Source organism: Aphelocoma coerulescens, chromosome 3 (genome assembly GCF_041296385.1).
Source record: "Aphelocoma coerulescens isolate FSJ_1873_10779 chromosome 3, UR_Acoe_1.0, whole genome shotgun sequence".
Lineage (NCBI taxonomy): Eukaryota > Metazoa > Chordata > Aves > Passeriformes > Corvidae > Aphelocoma > Aphelocoma coerulescens.
Window position 1 is genome coordinate 3,443,454 of NC_091016.1, and position 15,538 is coordinate 3,458,991.

The window sequence follows — 15,538 nt, forward strand, 5'->3', positions numbered from 1 at the left end:
GAAGTCCTCTAGGTAAGGCTGCATGGAGAGATGGTTGAGTCTTGGAAGTCTAGTAAAGTGCAAGTACTTTATTAATCTTTGATTAGGAAGATGCTCACAACATCTACGCATAAGGATCAGCTTCACTAACACTGGGGAGAAATCCCCTCAGTGGAAGAGCTGCTAGGCAGCAGTATCCTAGGGGAGCTGCCACATCTGCTGTCCTGGGATCTCCAATGCAGCCCAGGGAATGGGCAGCTGACTACTGAATGTGCTGACTTGGGAAATCTCAGCTGGTTTTGCTACAAAGACATTGCAGGTCAACAACCAACAGAAAAGGAGAGGACAAGGGGCTCCATTTGCTGTGTCTGGGGGTAAATCAGACAATCATTAATTAAATCATTAATTCAACAGCTTTATAGCAGGTAAATGTGTCTAGTACAGCATACAGCTCTCAGTAGTATGTGCTGTGCTTTGTTACCTGTGTTAAGATTACTTGTAAGTTTTGAATATTTTAATCAGCATCATGTTAATATAGCAGCAGTGTATGTTGATTGCAGAGAAATAACCCTGAAAAGGCACTGAGAAACCAGAAAGTTGTTTATGTGGAGCATTTGGCTTCCTCTGAAGCCCTGACAAAACACAGGCTCCCATGGTTTATGCCTCTCACAAGTGTTGCTCTGCATCAGTCCATGATGTGGGTTTGTGCCTGTGCACTTTCACAAAATAAAGCACAGTCATTGAGTAGTTCTCAGGCCCAGCTGCAACAGTGTAGGATGTAGCCATAGAAATCTCAGGAAGGCAGGAAAGACAGCAAGGCAGGGGGAAATGTGGGTTTAGGACAGAAAGAATGTCACCATGTGGATAGGGAAATACCTAAAAGGTGCCTAAACCCCGTCCCTGGGAGAACTTGGAAGCCTAAAAGTGCAATGTGGCAGGGTTTGGCTTGCAGCACCTGAGTCCCCTCTGCCCTGGAGAGGGGACTGGGAGTCTCACTGGACCAATCCCATAATCCCAGCATCATATCAGGACCACAGAGATACTGGCCAGACATACAGACCTTCAGAAATGAAGGAAATAATGAGCTGAAGCTGGGGCAAGATCCTCTGTTAGGTGATGCCTGGTCTGCTCTGGCACAGGAATCTTTCTGCCCCTAAGGTCAGGATGTTTGGGCTATCAGGAACATGCAGGAGACACCTGCAGAATTTTTTGAAGTGCTGAAGTAGTTGAGTGCTGATTTCAGCTAGAGCTGGACACTCAGGCTGATTCCTGACCTCTGAGGTCCCTCTTGGGGCTTTCCCCTCGCAGGGATTTTGTGTGGAGATCTGGATGCTCCGCTGTGGAGGGAGCAGCCCAGGAGATGTGAGTCCCTAGAGAGCGACATGCTTGCATGGACAGATTTTTGGCTTAAATACCTTGTCATTTGAATATTTCTTTTCATTATCCCTTCCCTAGTCATTCCAAAAGAGTCTTACAGAGGAGATGGAGACTGTACTGACAGCGCTTTCCTCTGCTATTGTGTAGCTGCCAGCTGAAATGGATAGAGCTAATTTTTCCTTGGAATTAGGTTCTGTGCTGGGATTGCTGGTGCAGTAATTTTACAGAATACTCATCTTTCCTGCTTTAAATGTGCCCAGCTCAGGAGGGACAGGCAGGCGTTACTGTACCGTGGCTCTTTAATGGGCTCTGGAAGCAAGAGGGTGGTTTCAGTCCCCAGGACATATTTAATCTTGTAACATCTTTTACTGCATTTAATAGCCTGTCCTACATCTTAATCACTCTGTGTAGAGAAATTAATCCAAAATCCCCTTTTGTTCTGATAATTTTAAATCTACACTGTTTGCCCAGGTTGGCCTGTCTTCCTGTGGCAGTTCCCCAGCTTCTGCCCTTGCCTGCTCACGGGAATGCTCCCCATTGCTCCTCAGAGATGGATAATTGTGCGCATCTCACTGCTTTTTCCCTTGCATGCTTACTGGTTTTGTAGTTTTTCCTGCTTTGTTTATAGGAGGCTTTGGATGCTGTGTGCACATCACAGTTCATGCAGGATGCTCCTATTGCAGGGAATGAAGCATCAGCAGGATGAGAAGTGAGACAAGGAGCCAGAAACAGCCCAAGAGAGTGGCCCTACTGCCCCACTTGCTTTCCTGGCCCTGCCTGCTGCCCAAACATCTCTTGGAGCCCCTGCCTCTCCATCCAAATTTACCCCACGTAAACCCAGAACAGGGACTGTTGGTTTCACTCACACAGGGAGGAGGAAGAGTTGTGGGTTGGCTGTTCCTCCACATATTCATGTGGCTATCGATCTTTGTTGTGAGTTTTGGCATCTCTTTTGTAGTTGGAGCAAGAAGATGTTCAATGGTTCGATGGCTTCAGTGATGTGAGAGCTTCTATTTCTGTACTCTGAGGAACGTTGTTTGAATTTGGGATTGAGTCACACGAACAGTAACCCATAAAAGAGGAGTTTACAGGTTGGATAACTGCCTCCTAACGAGGCACTCGATGAGCATAAAAGTGATTGAGAGGTTTGATCTGATTCAGAATTCCTGGAGATGTAGTTTTCAGGTTTGGCCTATGCTGCAGTTTCCCAGGTGGAAGCCAATGTATTATTAACTAGAGATTGCTGTACCAATACTAAATTTCTCACCTAAACTAATTTTTCTAAACTATGTCTCTTCAACATCTGATGATTGGAGCCTGTGAAATACAATTTTATGTGCTAAGAAAAGTGGCTGTGAGCATCTATGGGGAGTTGTGGGGATGGTGAGGGCCTTTAGTGCAGGTATTTGGTGTCTCAGTCAGTTTGACCCTCTGGTTTTTGCACAAATATTGCTGTTGCTGGGAAGCTTTGCATTTTCATTTATAGTATCTTTTCATTTTGTCCTGTAAATATTCGTGTAACAGGGGCACAGCAGAACTGGGAGAAGCTGGAGGTGGCTCTGTGGATACGGTGGTTTCTCAGTGGCCATGGGTTTGCAGGGGACCTGGGGCCTTTTCAGCAAGGGACACTTAAAAGATACAATTCTATGTGACAAGGAGGCACCAGGGTAAAGTTGAGATTTCTGTGTGAAATCAAATGGAATACTGGAAAAGGCAAGCCTGAGAATAGCTCGGCTTAGGGAAGGAAGGAGATGAGGGCACTGAGTTGGAGAGATGAATGAGTACCCTCATCTCCCTTCCTTCCCTAAGCCAAGCTGTTCTCAGCTGGTGCCTTTTCCAGCCTTCCATTTGATTCCATGCAGGAACCTGCTGAACATCCATCCCCCTTTCCTTCTGCCGTGTTTCCAGGCCAGGGGCTGTGCCTGCACTTGGGGACACGCCTAATGAGCACAGGAGAGTGCGGTGGCACAGGGACAAACCCGAGTGGCTGAGTAAATGGAACCAATAAAGATTTTACTGATCATAAACCACAGCCAATCAATACCAGAACAAGCTGACAGCCAGTGGGAAAGGCTTCAGCAACAGCATAATGGGTTTGATTTTCTCTGTTTCCATCAATAACGTGCCAAATGCATTTAGCACAGGCTGAAGGGGAGCTAACGGGATATCAAACAGGCCAGCAAGGAAAGCCTTGCTATTGTCACCTCTAGCACCAAAAAACCCCAAACAAAGCAAGGTTAGTGTTTCAGCAGCCCATTAGTGTGACAGTGTTATCCAGCTGTTAGCAAGAGCGTTACCTCAGCTGACATCTGAGATCGTTTTTAGGTGCTCCTAAAGTTGAATCCTTTTTTCTCCATGCGAGGTTTTTAAACCTTTTTTTTTTTTTAACTTTTTTGAGTTTTTTTCTGGATGAATTCAACTGGAAATTTTGTTGCACCTAAAGCTAAATGTGCAACAAAACCTCCAGCCTAAATCGGTTATGTTTTTAAGTGGAAGCCAACAATGCATTTCTAGTAAGTTGTGTCACAGGCAGCATTTGGGTGACCTGGGGCATTCCTTGGTGGCCTCAGGAAAAGGGAAAGCCTTGGCAGAGCTTCACCAAAGGGATGTGCATGCACAGTCAGCCCAGACCTGCTCACTAACCTTCCTGATCCACAGCGGCACCTAAATCCAGGCAAGTACAAACACCTTGGAATCTGAGTCAGACCCCATCACTGAATTGGCTAAAGGCATGGCAAGGGCTGCCTTAAGATAAGGAGAGTATGCTTTCTTCTAATAAATAGTTAATCTGTGATTAAAAGCTGCTGCACCTGAGAAAACACTGGTTTTGTGTGAAATCTGAATAAAATTCTCTGATTACAGAGATAAGGTAATTAGCACCTGTCTGTGTGTAATGTGTGCTGAAAAGGGGAAACATGGCACATGCTGCCTGAGAAGCGTCAGGGCTGCCACTGCGTCCTGGATGTTTGAACCAGCATGTGCCAGCTTTCCCTTTGCTAGGATTCAGTTTTGACACACTTGGTGAACTAGCTCAGCTTAGTTAATTATATTTTTAATTACTGGGAGAAGTCAAGAATTGCTGGATCCATAATCATGAGGAATCTGAGCTTGGGGCGGGAGAATTTCAGACAACAGCAAGACTGAGAAATGCAAACCCTGTCTTAGTGCCATGGTGCTCGCTGTCCCAAAACTTCCCAAGAATATGTGTCTTTGTTGTAAATAGCTCCTAAACATTCTGGTGAGCTTAATAAAATCCTGCCTTAGGCAGATGTCTTTCTTTCTACATGATAGCACTAATCCCAGTGTCGCTGCGTTGCCGGGGAATTCGGCTGCACTCTAATACGAAGTTCTCCAGCCCTTCTTCAGTAAGGGATGTTATGTAAGATGTACAGCCCTAATGGAAAATCATAGGAGACAGGGCTAAAAATGACCTTGGGAGGTCCTCTGATGCTGCCCCGGGGAGGTGGGTGCTGCCAGCACTAGCACTGGGTGCAAGGGGTGTAAATTGCTGAGTGTAAATCCAACAGGGCCATTTTTTTTTTTTAATATCCAAACAAGGTAGCTGAAAGGGGATGGATTGCAGTGATAACATGTCTTAGTCATGAGTATTAATATTGAGGTAATTAAATCAGATGACTAGGACAGGGAGATGGTTTGCATGTCATTGAATCTGCTCCCCAGTTAGCAGAGGAACCCTTTCCTAAATATGTGGAGCTGCCAGGGAATTACAGGAGGGTTTAAAGTACCCCTTTCACAACCTTGGTTTTCGTCTCTCGTTTATTGAAAGATTATTTAGCTGTCCCTGCAGGGTGCTGGGTGTGGGCTTGAATGACCAAAATCTGATTTGATATGCAATTATTAAATTCCTGCCAGCACAGTTCAGGAAGCTCAAAGGTCTTTTCCAACCTAGTTAATTCTGTGATTCTGGAAGAGCAGCATAACAAATGGAGTTTGTTGAAGTCAGACGTACCTGAACCAAACCCTTGTTGCTGTACATCAAAGTATCCCTGCACCCAACATGCTGAATTCTTTGGCCAGGTAAATTGTTGGCAGTTTCCCTCATTTCTGCCCTCAGTGTTTAAAATGTGTGCCTTGGGATCTGAGAGTTCCAGATTCTGGTGACCTCCTTTAGGAGCACGAATACCAAAGCAGGAAGTGTTGCTGTTAACAGAATCCAGGTGAATTTTGCATTGTCACCAAATTGTGTTTTATCATTTTCTGGCCATGAGGATGTAAGGACTGCCTCAGAGCAGCCTTCTGTCCAGCTCTTGGGTCTCCCACTCTGTCTTCCCCTCAAATACTCCTCTGTTGGATAAAATCTCTTCCACCAGCCCTATTGGGCTTGTTACTCCAGCTCATACGAACAAGTGGAAAAGTAGGTTGAACCTCTGGGATTTTGCTTTCTGTGGGTTTCTCATCCCTTTTCCAGGGATCTAATAAGTGTGTAGAGGACCTCAGACTTTAAGATGTTCTCCAGTGCAGTCCTACAGCTGCCTGTGAGTGGTAAAAAAAAAGAAACAAACCCAGAAAGAAAAAAGAAAATATCAGAATTTAACATGACATCCTCACCCATTCTAAAACAGCAGAGGATAATCTGGCTTAAAGAATGTTACAAATTCCTTGCTAGACTGAGACCAGGCACAGTCACATAAAAATGGATAAAGCCAATGCACAAATATGCCTTTGGCAGCAACATAAGTGTCTGATAAAGTTTGACATAACCCCAAAATATCTACTCGCTTCAAGAGTGTGGATGTCAAAAGAAAAAGAGATAATCTACAAAAATATTGATGTTCTCTTACAACATGTTAGAGTGACAGGTGTGGAGAGAGGGCGAATTGTCACTGAATTTCCCTAAGAGCAAGATATTTCTGTGTCTCTAATAGCTCAGAAAATAGTTTTATTTCAGGCCTGGAATGAGGCACCACACGTTGATCACATTCTCAATGATGTTAAGAGCACGGGAAGCTCATTTGGTGGTAACCCATTCCTGAGAATGGGAATTGTTCAAAATCGGTACATCCTTAGCAATGCTTCACAAAGGAAGATGGGAAGGAGTGGAAATCATGTAACCAAGGGGCCCACAGGGGTCAAAACTGGCAGTAAGGACATGAGCCAGGAACTGTCTTGTTTGCACAGGCTGTTCCAAAGTAGAAGAGATGGATCATGTCGGTCTTCTCATAAATGCTTTTAGATGCAACTTTTGTTTGGTTGGGTTTTTTTAAAGTTTGGTGACAGTGTTTCACTTCATGTGTTTTCAATTTCTCCATCTCCTATGTCCTTGACTGACTTTTCTGCTCATTTTTCCTCTAAGCTCATAACATCCCAGCATAAATATATTAACAGATCCTGAAATATATATGTGTCTAGTCTATGTGTCAAGAAGACTCACACACCTTAGGATTTACTTACTCAAGCCTTTGGTAGATGACCTAATTTTCCCTTTTAGTCAGATTACAAGAGGAGATTTAAATAACTGTTTCACACTTTAGAAGGGTTAAGAGGCACAGAGATTCCTGACCAAATCCTCAGCTGGTAGGAGCTGGCATTGGGAAGCTGAGAACTGAGGCAGAGTTGTGTGATTTGAAGCAGCAGAGATCTCTGCTCTGGACTCACAACAGAGAAGTAAAGGAGTAAAACTAAGGCAGACGTTGCCAAGAGGCATGTGTTGTCTGAGGAGATAAGAAATGCTCAACCAGGAAATTGCAGGCGGCCTGGAGCTGAAAAGAATCCAGAGGGGAACTCTCATGGAGGGAACTGGTGGGCACAGCTGGGAAATTGGACTCGACTCAACCATGAATCCAAATCCATGCTGCCACAGCAGTGAACTTGTAGCCAAGGAATTAGAGCTGGCCAGGGCCATAGAGAGCACCTGGTTCAGCCCCTCTGACAAGATGGGTACTCAGGGACCATCTCATGGAGAAAACAACAGAGGGAAGGGTTGGGATGTGCCGGGAGCTGTTGCCTCTGCTAAGGGCTGTGATGGTGAGGGAGCTCCTGCGGCTCCTCCCAGGGGTGCCTGTGCTGGGAAGGAGCTGATTTGGTGGGAGGGCCCCTGTCGTACAGAGTTAATTGAATGAGCTGTTCATCTCCTAAGTGCTCATCTGAGCCAGGCTCAGCGGCTCTCCAGAGATGCACCCATCACTAACTATGAAAATCCTTACGCAGCAGAGCATGCAGAACCTCAGATTACCTCTTCCTCTTTTATTGCACAAGGCTATTTTTAATCCAGTGCCTGGCTGGGCATTAATTATCTTTGACAAATTACTGTGTATTGTCTTCATGTTGTGTAAATTCCCATGCATATTTTAGCCCATTGCAGTCTCATAAGAGCAGTAAGTGACACCTTATTTCCCTTATTTTACGGGCAGGCTGCAGTAGTGATGAGGTATCAGAGGAAATTCATGCCCAAATTCATCTGTCAATTGAAACCAGTGAACAGCTGTGTTGTCAGCGCAGCTTTGCAGGGCTATATCAGCCATCAGCACTGCCCCGGTACCCATGGATTCCATACCATCAATCATCAATTTTGCTAATTACATGGCAATATGAGTACAAATGTGTGATGGGAATTGACATCTCAGAGGAAGTTGAGTGGATGGATCACTGAGTCAGGAATGAGTACATGTGGAATTCCACCTACATACAAGGAGGTGCGAGAGTTGCAACAGTTTTTCTGCATCTTTTTTCTTACACTTGAGTGCTACATTCCTAGACATGTCTCTCTCTTAGATCCAGGACTTTAAGAGCAGCAATTCTATGTGACCCAAGAAATGTGTGATGGTAAAGCTCTTGGGTGCTTTTAGTGCTGGATCAGGAATCTCCTTATGTCAAGTTCTTGGGGGCAGACTGGGAGTGACTCATGTTCTTCACAATGCACCAAAGGTTGCCCTTGTGGAGGTCAGTGAGGGACTGGTGAGCAGAACAAGCAGGGTTTGCTCTTTGTGCAGTTGAGAGAGCAGAGCAGGGCAGTGGGAGCGTGTCCCTGGCGTGTGGGGGAGAGGAGGACGTGCTGTGAGCTGCGCTGTGCCCCGGCCGGTCCTGCTGTCAACCAGCTCAGAACGTCCCGGCCCTGGGGACACACAGCTGCTTTCCAGCCCAGCCCCAGCTGTGGCAGCACAGCCTGGCAGGAGCTGGGGCTGGAGCCCACGAGCTGCTGTGCTGCCTGGGGAGGCTGTGTGTGCCCCAGAGCCCCGGGACTGTGCGAGGGGCCCCTCTGACCCTGGCTGCCCGCACAGCACCATCTGCTCTCCCTGGGCTCCGCAGTGCTGACCTGGTGGGATAATGAGTTATCCTTGTGGAGCGTTTGCAAATGGGGATGGGTTGGAAGGACTCAACCCTGTGTTGTCTTTCTGTGAGATTCCTTGGGTCTGAGAAGGGACCACCTTAAGGTGCAGCAGTTCAGAATCACAAGCAACAAGGAATTGATCAGTTCCAGGATCAGGGCTGTTTGCTCTGCCCTGGGAGGAGCAGAGTGGGATGTTCCATGGATATTTGAGAGAGGCAATCTGCTGTGAGTACAAGTGAGAATGTGGCACAGGCTCTGGCACTGGTAAACACAAGAAGATCTCTGTGGATAATACGAGTTTTTTTCTGTTTGATTTTTTAGAATCAACCTTGTCCTATGTTAGGCAGCTGGAGGCCAGAGTAAGACAGCTGGAGGAGGAAAACCGCATGCTGCCCCAGGTGGGTGACAGCCCCGCGGGAGCACCCGGGCTGCAGAGGGACCAGCAGCCCTTGTCCTTCCTGCGTTTGAACACCCAGATAAACAAAGGCTCTCACATCTGTTTGCTCATCTTGCTGTGTTTGAGTAGGAGATTGATTTAAGGCTGTGACAATGCTTTCATTAATTTTTTTCCTTGCAGGCATTGATACCTTGCTAAGAAAAATTCCCTGGAAGCTGCTACTTCTAATTAATTAATTAATTAATTAACTTATGGGTTGGGAATCACAGTGAACTGACCCTTTGCATTCTGGTTTTGTTCCAAGAGCTTCTTGTTAAAATATCAACTAGTTTTTACAGTTAACCAAAATATTTTGCTCTAAAAATGCAAACATTATAAGTAATAATTGAGTTATATTATTTTTAATACTCTAAGAAATATATTAGATACATTAATGCAAGACTGAAAGTCAATTGACTAAATATGGTGTTAAAGGTTTTCCTAACATGTTTCTAAGAATGCAAAATTTAAAAGCTCAATACAAATGAATACACTTGTAACTTTTCATATAGGTACATACTTACTAGAACGTATTTCTATCATATTTCATTAAATAACCCTTAGAAAATTTTGTCAGGTCTTCAAATGAAATTGCCCAATGGAAAAGAAATGAAGTTGGATTTTGTTTAAATCGAACACTAGCCATTGGTCTGAAGAAGAAAAATGCTTTTTGTTGGACTTAGTACCATTATTTGACTGTAAAATCCAAGGTAACAGTGAGGTAGTAAGAAGTAAAATCCACTGGCTCAGATTTATTGCCCTTTTGTTAAGGCAGAGTCTAAGTAAAATGTGGTGGATTTTCCCCTCACCTTTAATGTGACAGTTGGAAGGGCCTCTGCAGCTCTTTGCTTGGTGACCTTGGGCCCTTGGCTTCTCTCTACTCTAATTTTTGGATCTGGAAAAGAAGGACAACAAAAAATGTCTGCTCGTTAACATGTAAACAGTTTTCAGTAGGAAAGACAATGGTTGATCATCAGTGATAAAGAATATTATTTTCTTTCAAGAACATTTTTCATGGCAAATGTTAACAAACCCACCCAAAAATACTGTGTGGTTTGTCTTGGGTCTGGAACAACACTGGGAGATAAATTGTGCAGAACATTCTTCATGGGCCAAATCTTTAGAAGTGTCCATGTGTTTTATGTTTGATTTGTCTGGGTTTGAGGCGCTGAGGCAGAACCCACAAAAAGCATTCCCAAATCTTACCGAAGCCTGGGACACCCACACTGTGGGCACTGAGTTCAGTGAAAATACCTTGGCTGGGGTGCCAAACCAGAGAATAGTGCCTGTGGAAACAGCCCAGCACCTAAGCCTGTAGCTGTTGCAAAAATCATTGAAACAAAATACGCTGAGGGTGGGGTTTTGAAGGGGAAGAGTGAGGTGAGCAAGCCTGGAAACTGCTTTTTGTTTTCAAGGAGCCAGGTCAGAGTTTGTCTTATGTGTGGCTTTGTTGGCACAAGGATTTGTGGTGGAGTTCTGATAAATCTCCTCATATCTCTGGATACTTTATTCTAAGACTTAATGAGTGGCAAGAGTTCACATTTCCTGGCATATTTTACTCTTCCTCCCGGTTGAAGTCATGGCTTTGGGGAGAGGAAGGAAGTGTAGACACCGAGCTTATTCTAACTTTGCATTCATCACCTCGGTGTTACATTTGCCTGTGCTTGTTTTGTGAGTTTGTTATTCCTGTGGGTCCCACCTTGAACGTGCTCACCTCAGTGGTGATCAGGCCCTGTCACAAAGACAAGGATGCAGGCTGGAAATGCATAAACTCCTGGCACTGGTTTAATTCCATTTAGTGGGAGGAGTGGGAGTTTGTTGGGCATGAAGCCAAGCCAAGTGCTTTTGACAAATAAACTGAAAATCTACAACGAGCTCCACAACCGATGAAGGTTTTTGGCATGGCCCTTACTCAGTTACAGTGTCCTGCCTTAAAATTTCAGCAGTGTCTGAGTGAGAGATGCCTTTTGCTTTTTGGATAGCCCCTCCCTGGCAGGGTTTGGGAATTGCAGGATTGCACTTAGGAGAGAGGTGACGACTCACGCTCATGAGTGTGACACCTCTGCTGTCTCTGCTGAAAAGCCCTGGCCTTGTCTCAGGCTTTTTTCTCTCCTCCTGCCATGCTTTTCTTCTTTTTCCTCTCTGCTTTCAGTGTCCTTTCTTTCCCCCCTTTTCTGCTTATGTGTCACTCCTGGAAATGCACTGACACAATTGTCGACACCTCTCCAGACAAATCATTCTGTTCCTCTGTCACTTAGATGTGGTTCCTTTCCAATTTCTTTTGCTTTGCTTGTCTCCCTCCATATGTATTAGTTTTCTTTTCAAAACCCCACAGACCTCTAATGTAAAGGTTTTATTAATATTTAGTGGCAAGAACATTTCCAAAGAAAATGGTTTTAAGTGCTGCCATCACTGTTCAAATGGAACCTGAGTTTCAGCTCCCTCTGCTGTACCGAAGGGCTGCTTTGTCAGGGGAATTGCAGTACCACCACTGAGTCAATATTTTAGTTTGATCAGGTAATAGAAAAGGTATAAGAATGGGAATATTCACTTAAGCCTGTTAATGTCTTTTGCTGTGCTGCACAGCGGTTGTGGAGATGGTTCAGAGCATAGGAGGGGGTTTCAGAGTTACAAGGAGCCGTAGGTTGCAGGTTTGCTGTGTTTGTGGGAGCTGTTCTTTTGTTGTTGTTGTCGTTCTCTGTATTCCTTCTCTCCAATAACAAGATATGACCCAGACCCTTTCAGTTTCTGGCCACAAGCAGGACTTTTGAGCAAGAAAGCAGATACTTTCCAAGATTTATGGCATGCAGCTGGGTCTTCTGTTGGGAATGCCAGACTGTGCCGGCTGCGGCCGGGCCGAGGGGTGAGCAGCTTGCACTGGTGCTCCTCAAACTCTCCTGTGGGCAAAGCTGTGTGACAGCAGGGCCTGGGGGCATCAGGGATAGAGCAAGAACGTTTCTGTTTTGCTGGATGAGTTCAGGCTGGAGTAGTTCCTCACAGGACTGAGGCAGGAGCAGCACATGGGCTCTGGCAGTGCCTTCTGCTGACTCAAAGTGCACATGGAACTGCAGCTCCACTGGAGATTGGGTTGTTCAGCAGACATTGAAACAGGAGAATGCAGCATCAGCAGTGCTCTAACCACATACAGCGCGTTGACCCTGGCTGGAGGCCAAGTGCCCACCAAAGCTGCTCCATCACTCCCATCCTCAGCTGGGCAGGGGGAGAAAATACTGCAGAAGGTTCATGGGTTGAGGTAAGGACAGGGACAGATCACTCACCAGTTACTGTCATGGGCAGAACAGACTCGGCCTGGAGAAATTAGTTTAATTCATTACCACTCTAATCAGAGTAGGATAATGAGAAATAGAAACTAAATCTTAAGCCACCTTCCCCTCACCCCTCCCTTCTTCTCTGGCTCAGCTTTGCTTCTGACTTTCTCCATCTCCTTCCCATCAGCAGCACAGGGTGGACAGGGCTTTTCTTCCTTCTTCTTAAGTGTGTAACTCAGCTGCACTGAGCTGGAGGGCTGAGAATTGGGAAGCCATCCCTAAAGCCTCCCTGTTACTAAAACCCGAGATCTTTGCCTACCACTCAAATCTTGTCACACCACCTATGCTGTTGTAATGAAGATACTCAGCAATAATTACTAAAATATCTAGGGGTCAAAGATTGCATTCGGATCCAGTTGCAGCTCCCTGGGCTGTGACAGACCTGTTATGTCAGTGAGTATCTGCAGAGGCCTGGGAAGAGGCGTCTCCTCCCAGACTTGCCATGGTGCATGACTGCTCCCCTGCCTTATGCCGGGAGAAGCCAGATCAGGATCTGGCATCCACATGTCAATTAGCTGAAGATATCCCTGAGTTTTTGTTGGGGTGGTATTTCAGGGCTGATAAGCTCAGCTGAAACGCCCTGGGAATGCGGACATCTGTCATATAATGACAGTGAATGCATTTGCAAAAGACAAACTTGGCAAGTCACCCAATTTAAATTGCTTCGGTTCTTATTTGTTTCACGGGAGGAGGAGACTTTTCCCCTTCCAGCTCTTTGTCCTTGTAATTCAGCTTTCCCTTTCAGTGAGGGGGAAGGGAAGCATTGCCAGGATGCTGCAGACAAGGTGCCAGTGGGCCGGAGGTGGAGTGAGCACCCAGCTCCCACAGCACAGGACAAGGAGGCAGCTCTGGTGCCAGGCTAGAGCAGAGCCTTCTGCTCCCTCTCACCTGGGCTCTGCTACCTCTGTTTCCTCATTCTTTCCTTTCCAAGGCTTTTGGTCCTTTCCTATCTCTTTTTGCAGTATTTCTTGCACTTGCACTGTTGCTTCAGGCTCTTTTTTGGGGGTTTGCATCCTTGTTAGCTCATTCCAGTCCTGGTATGTTTAACTGGGAAATGGTAGGTGTGGCTGTTAGGCACACATGAGTTTATTCTTAAGCTCTTTTAACACTTTCCATTTCCTTCTTTCTTCCCCCTTTCATTAGATTATCACATTTTATTTCAACCCATTTCCAACTCTTTCAAAAACCTTTCACTGAGATCTGTGTTTTTTTATTTTCCCTCTTCATGACATGGTTTTAATTATAAATCTATTAGAAGGTGGGAATTGTTTGGTTAGTGTTTCTTTTTCTAAAATCTGTGTCACTCACAGTTCCATAGTGTTTGTCTCCTCCCTTCCTTAGCATGTAGGATAGGGAATCCTTCAACCAAAATGTAATTAAAAGCCATTGAACAAACTCATGTTTCCTAATCATGCCATCAAATATTTGCTGAAAGAAAGTGAATCAAGAGCATCCACCCACCCAGTTCTTTCATGTGCTCTCGTCCCCAGTGTAAATTAATAGGCCATTAATGAAGGGCTCCAGTTCCCAGCAGCTGCGAATCTGAGCAGGGTCTTTGTCTCAGGGTGTCCATTGTGCTTGACAGGGGAAGGCTGGAAGACAAGAGCTCATGAGCTTCATGTTACCAAGATACAAATTCAAGAAAAACTTGGTGCACAGAGAGTTGCAGTTCTGAGAGGACAGATGGTCTTTTTTTTCCAGTTATAACTCTAAAAGTCAGGAGTTACTTTGTCCTCAGGATTTTCTAGTAGACTCTATGGAATCTTCTGTATTTTCCATGTGTGGCCTCCAAGGTTTGGAGCTGCCACAGCCCAGAACCTTTTTCTCTTGCCTGTTCATTATCAAAAGAGGTTTCTGACAGGCCTGCTGGAAATGGCTGTTTCTGAGGGGATGTAGCCAGCAACAGTTTTGGCCACTCAGAAATCTGAGTGTGCCTCCAACCCAGTGGGAGCATGTGTGGATTTTGGCAGCAATATCCTGGAGAGGTTTCTGCTGAGGTCTTTGAGGACAGGTGAAAAACTGCAGTGTTTGAAGATTGTGTATTTTAATTGACAGGAACGTTCCCTAAAAAATGTCTCTGTTTTCTTTAGTGTGTTATTAATCCAGCAGAGCAACATGCTGCAGTTACTGCTTTCTGGTTTTCCTTTCTCCTGCCTGTTTGAAACAAGCTGACAAACACAGTCTGTGTTTGCTTTGAGATGTACAGGGAAATTGAGGGCTGGGGAAATCAGGGAAAAAAGCTTTGAAAATCAGGTAGTGATTGAACTGATGTGGCAGCTACCCAGCAGGAAGGATCTACTTCCCAGTAAACCACTTGCCTCTGGGATAAGAGGCTGCTGCAGAATGAGGTAGGGCTTGGATGGTGAGTGAACCAGTGTCCAGTGGACAGGAAAATCCTGCTCTCTTGGAAGCTTTGATGAGGTGGCTGTGAGTGTCCTTGGGGCAGCCATGGACTGCTTTTCCCTTCCTGGCTCTTCCTGCGTGCCAGGCAGCTCCGGAAGGGGCTGGCACACGGAATCCCACGGACTGAGCTGGACACTGGGCTGGGCACTACAGTGGTTTTCATTCATGACTGTCCTTATCAACAATACAGATTGAAAAAATGAAGCTTTCTACTGAGTTAAGTAGAGCAGCTCGTGATTAATTCTCTCCATCACAGAATACCCTGTTCTACACAGGGGTCTTTATTCTGACCCTGGCCAGGGTACAGTGCAGGGTTTGCCTCTGGCACTGTGGGAAAATGGCCTGAGTAGTAACATTTTGTAGTTAGTGTGAGTGAAATGCTAAATTTCCATTCATCTGGGCTTTTTGTTAGGTGATATTACAGGGCTGAGTCAGATTTCCTGTTCTTTCTATTCACTAGAGTCACGTTTTGGCATTAGATATTTTGTAGATTTACTTCTAACAGCAAATGGATCTGCACATTCAGGGATTCTTATCCTTGTGGGAAGTACACAGGATGTGGTGTGGGTTTTACCTGCTCTCTGCAGTGGGATGACCTGTACAGAGATCCCTTTAGACTCAGAAGAGGCCACATGCATACTGCTGTACTTGGGCACAAGGGCTGGCCAGGCCCAGTAGGGAAGGCTGGTTGTGTGGGATGAGCAAAAAAGTAAATGATTTCTCATG

General features: G+C 45.4%; 1 protein-coding gene across 19 annotated transcripts in view; it reads left to right on the forward strand.

Moving 5' to 3' along the window:
- CCDC85A (coiled-coil domain containing 85A) overlaps positions 1 to 15,538 on the forward strand; it is a 215,823-nt gene that overhangs the window by 131,388 nt on the left and 68,897 nt on the right. For 18 of the 19 annotated variants that reach the window (XM_069008875.1, XM_069008874.1, XM_069008876.1 and 15 more), the window contains one exon: positions 8,966 to 9,042. The exons of the other annotated variant lie outside the window; for it this stretch is intronic. In XM_069008875.1, coding sequence (XP_068864976.1) covers positions 8,966 to 9,042 — 77 coding nt within the window. The remainder of the gene's footprint in view (positions 1 to 8,965; positions 9,043 to 15,538) is intronic. 19 annotated transcript variants of the gene reach the window in all.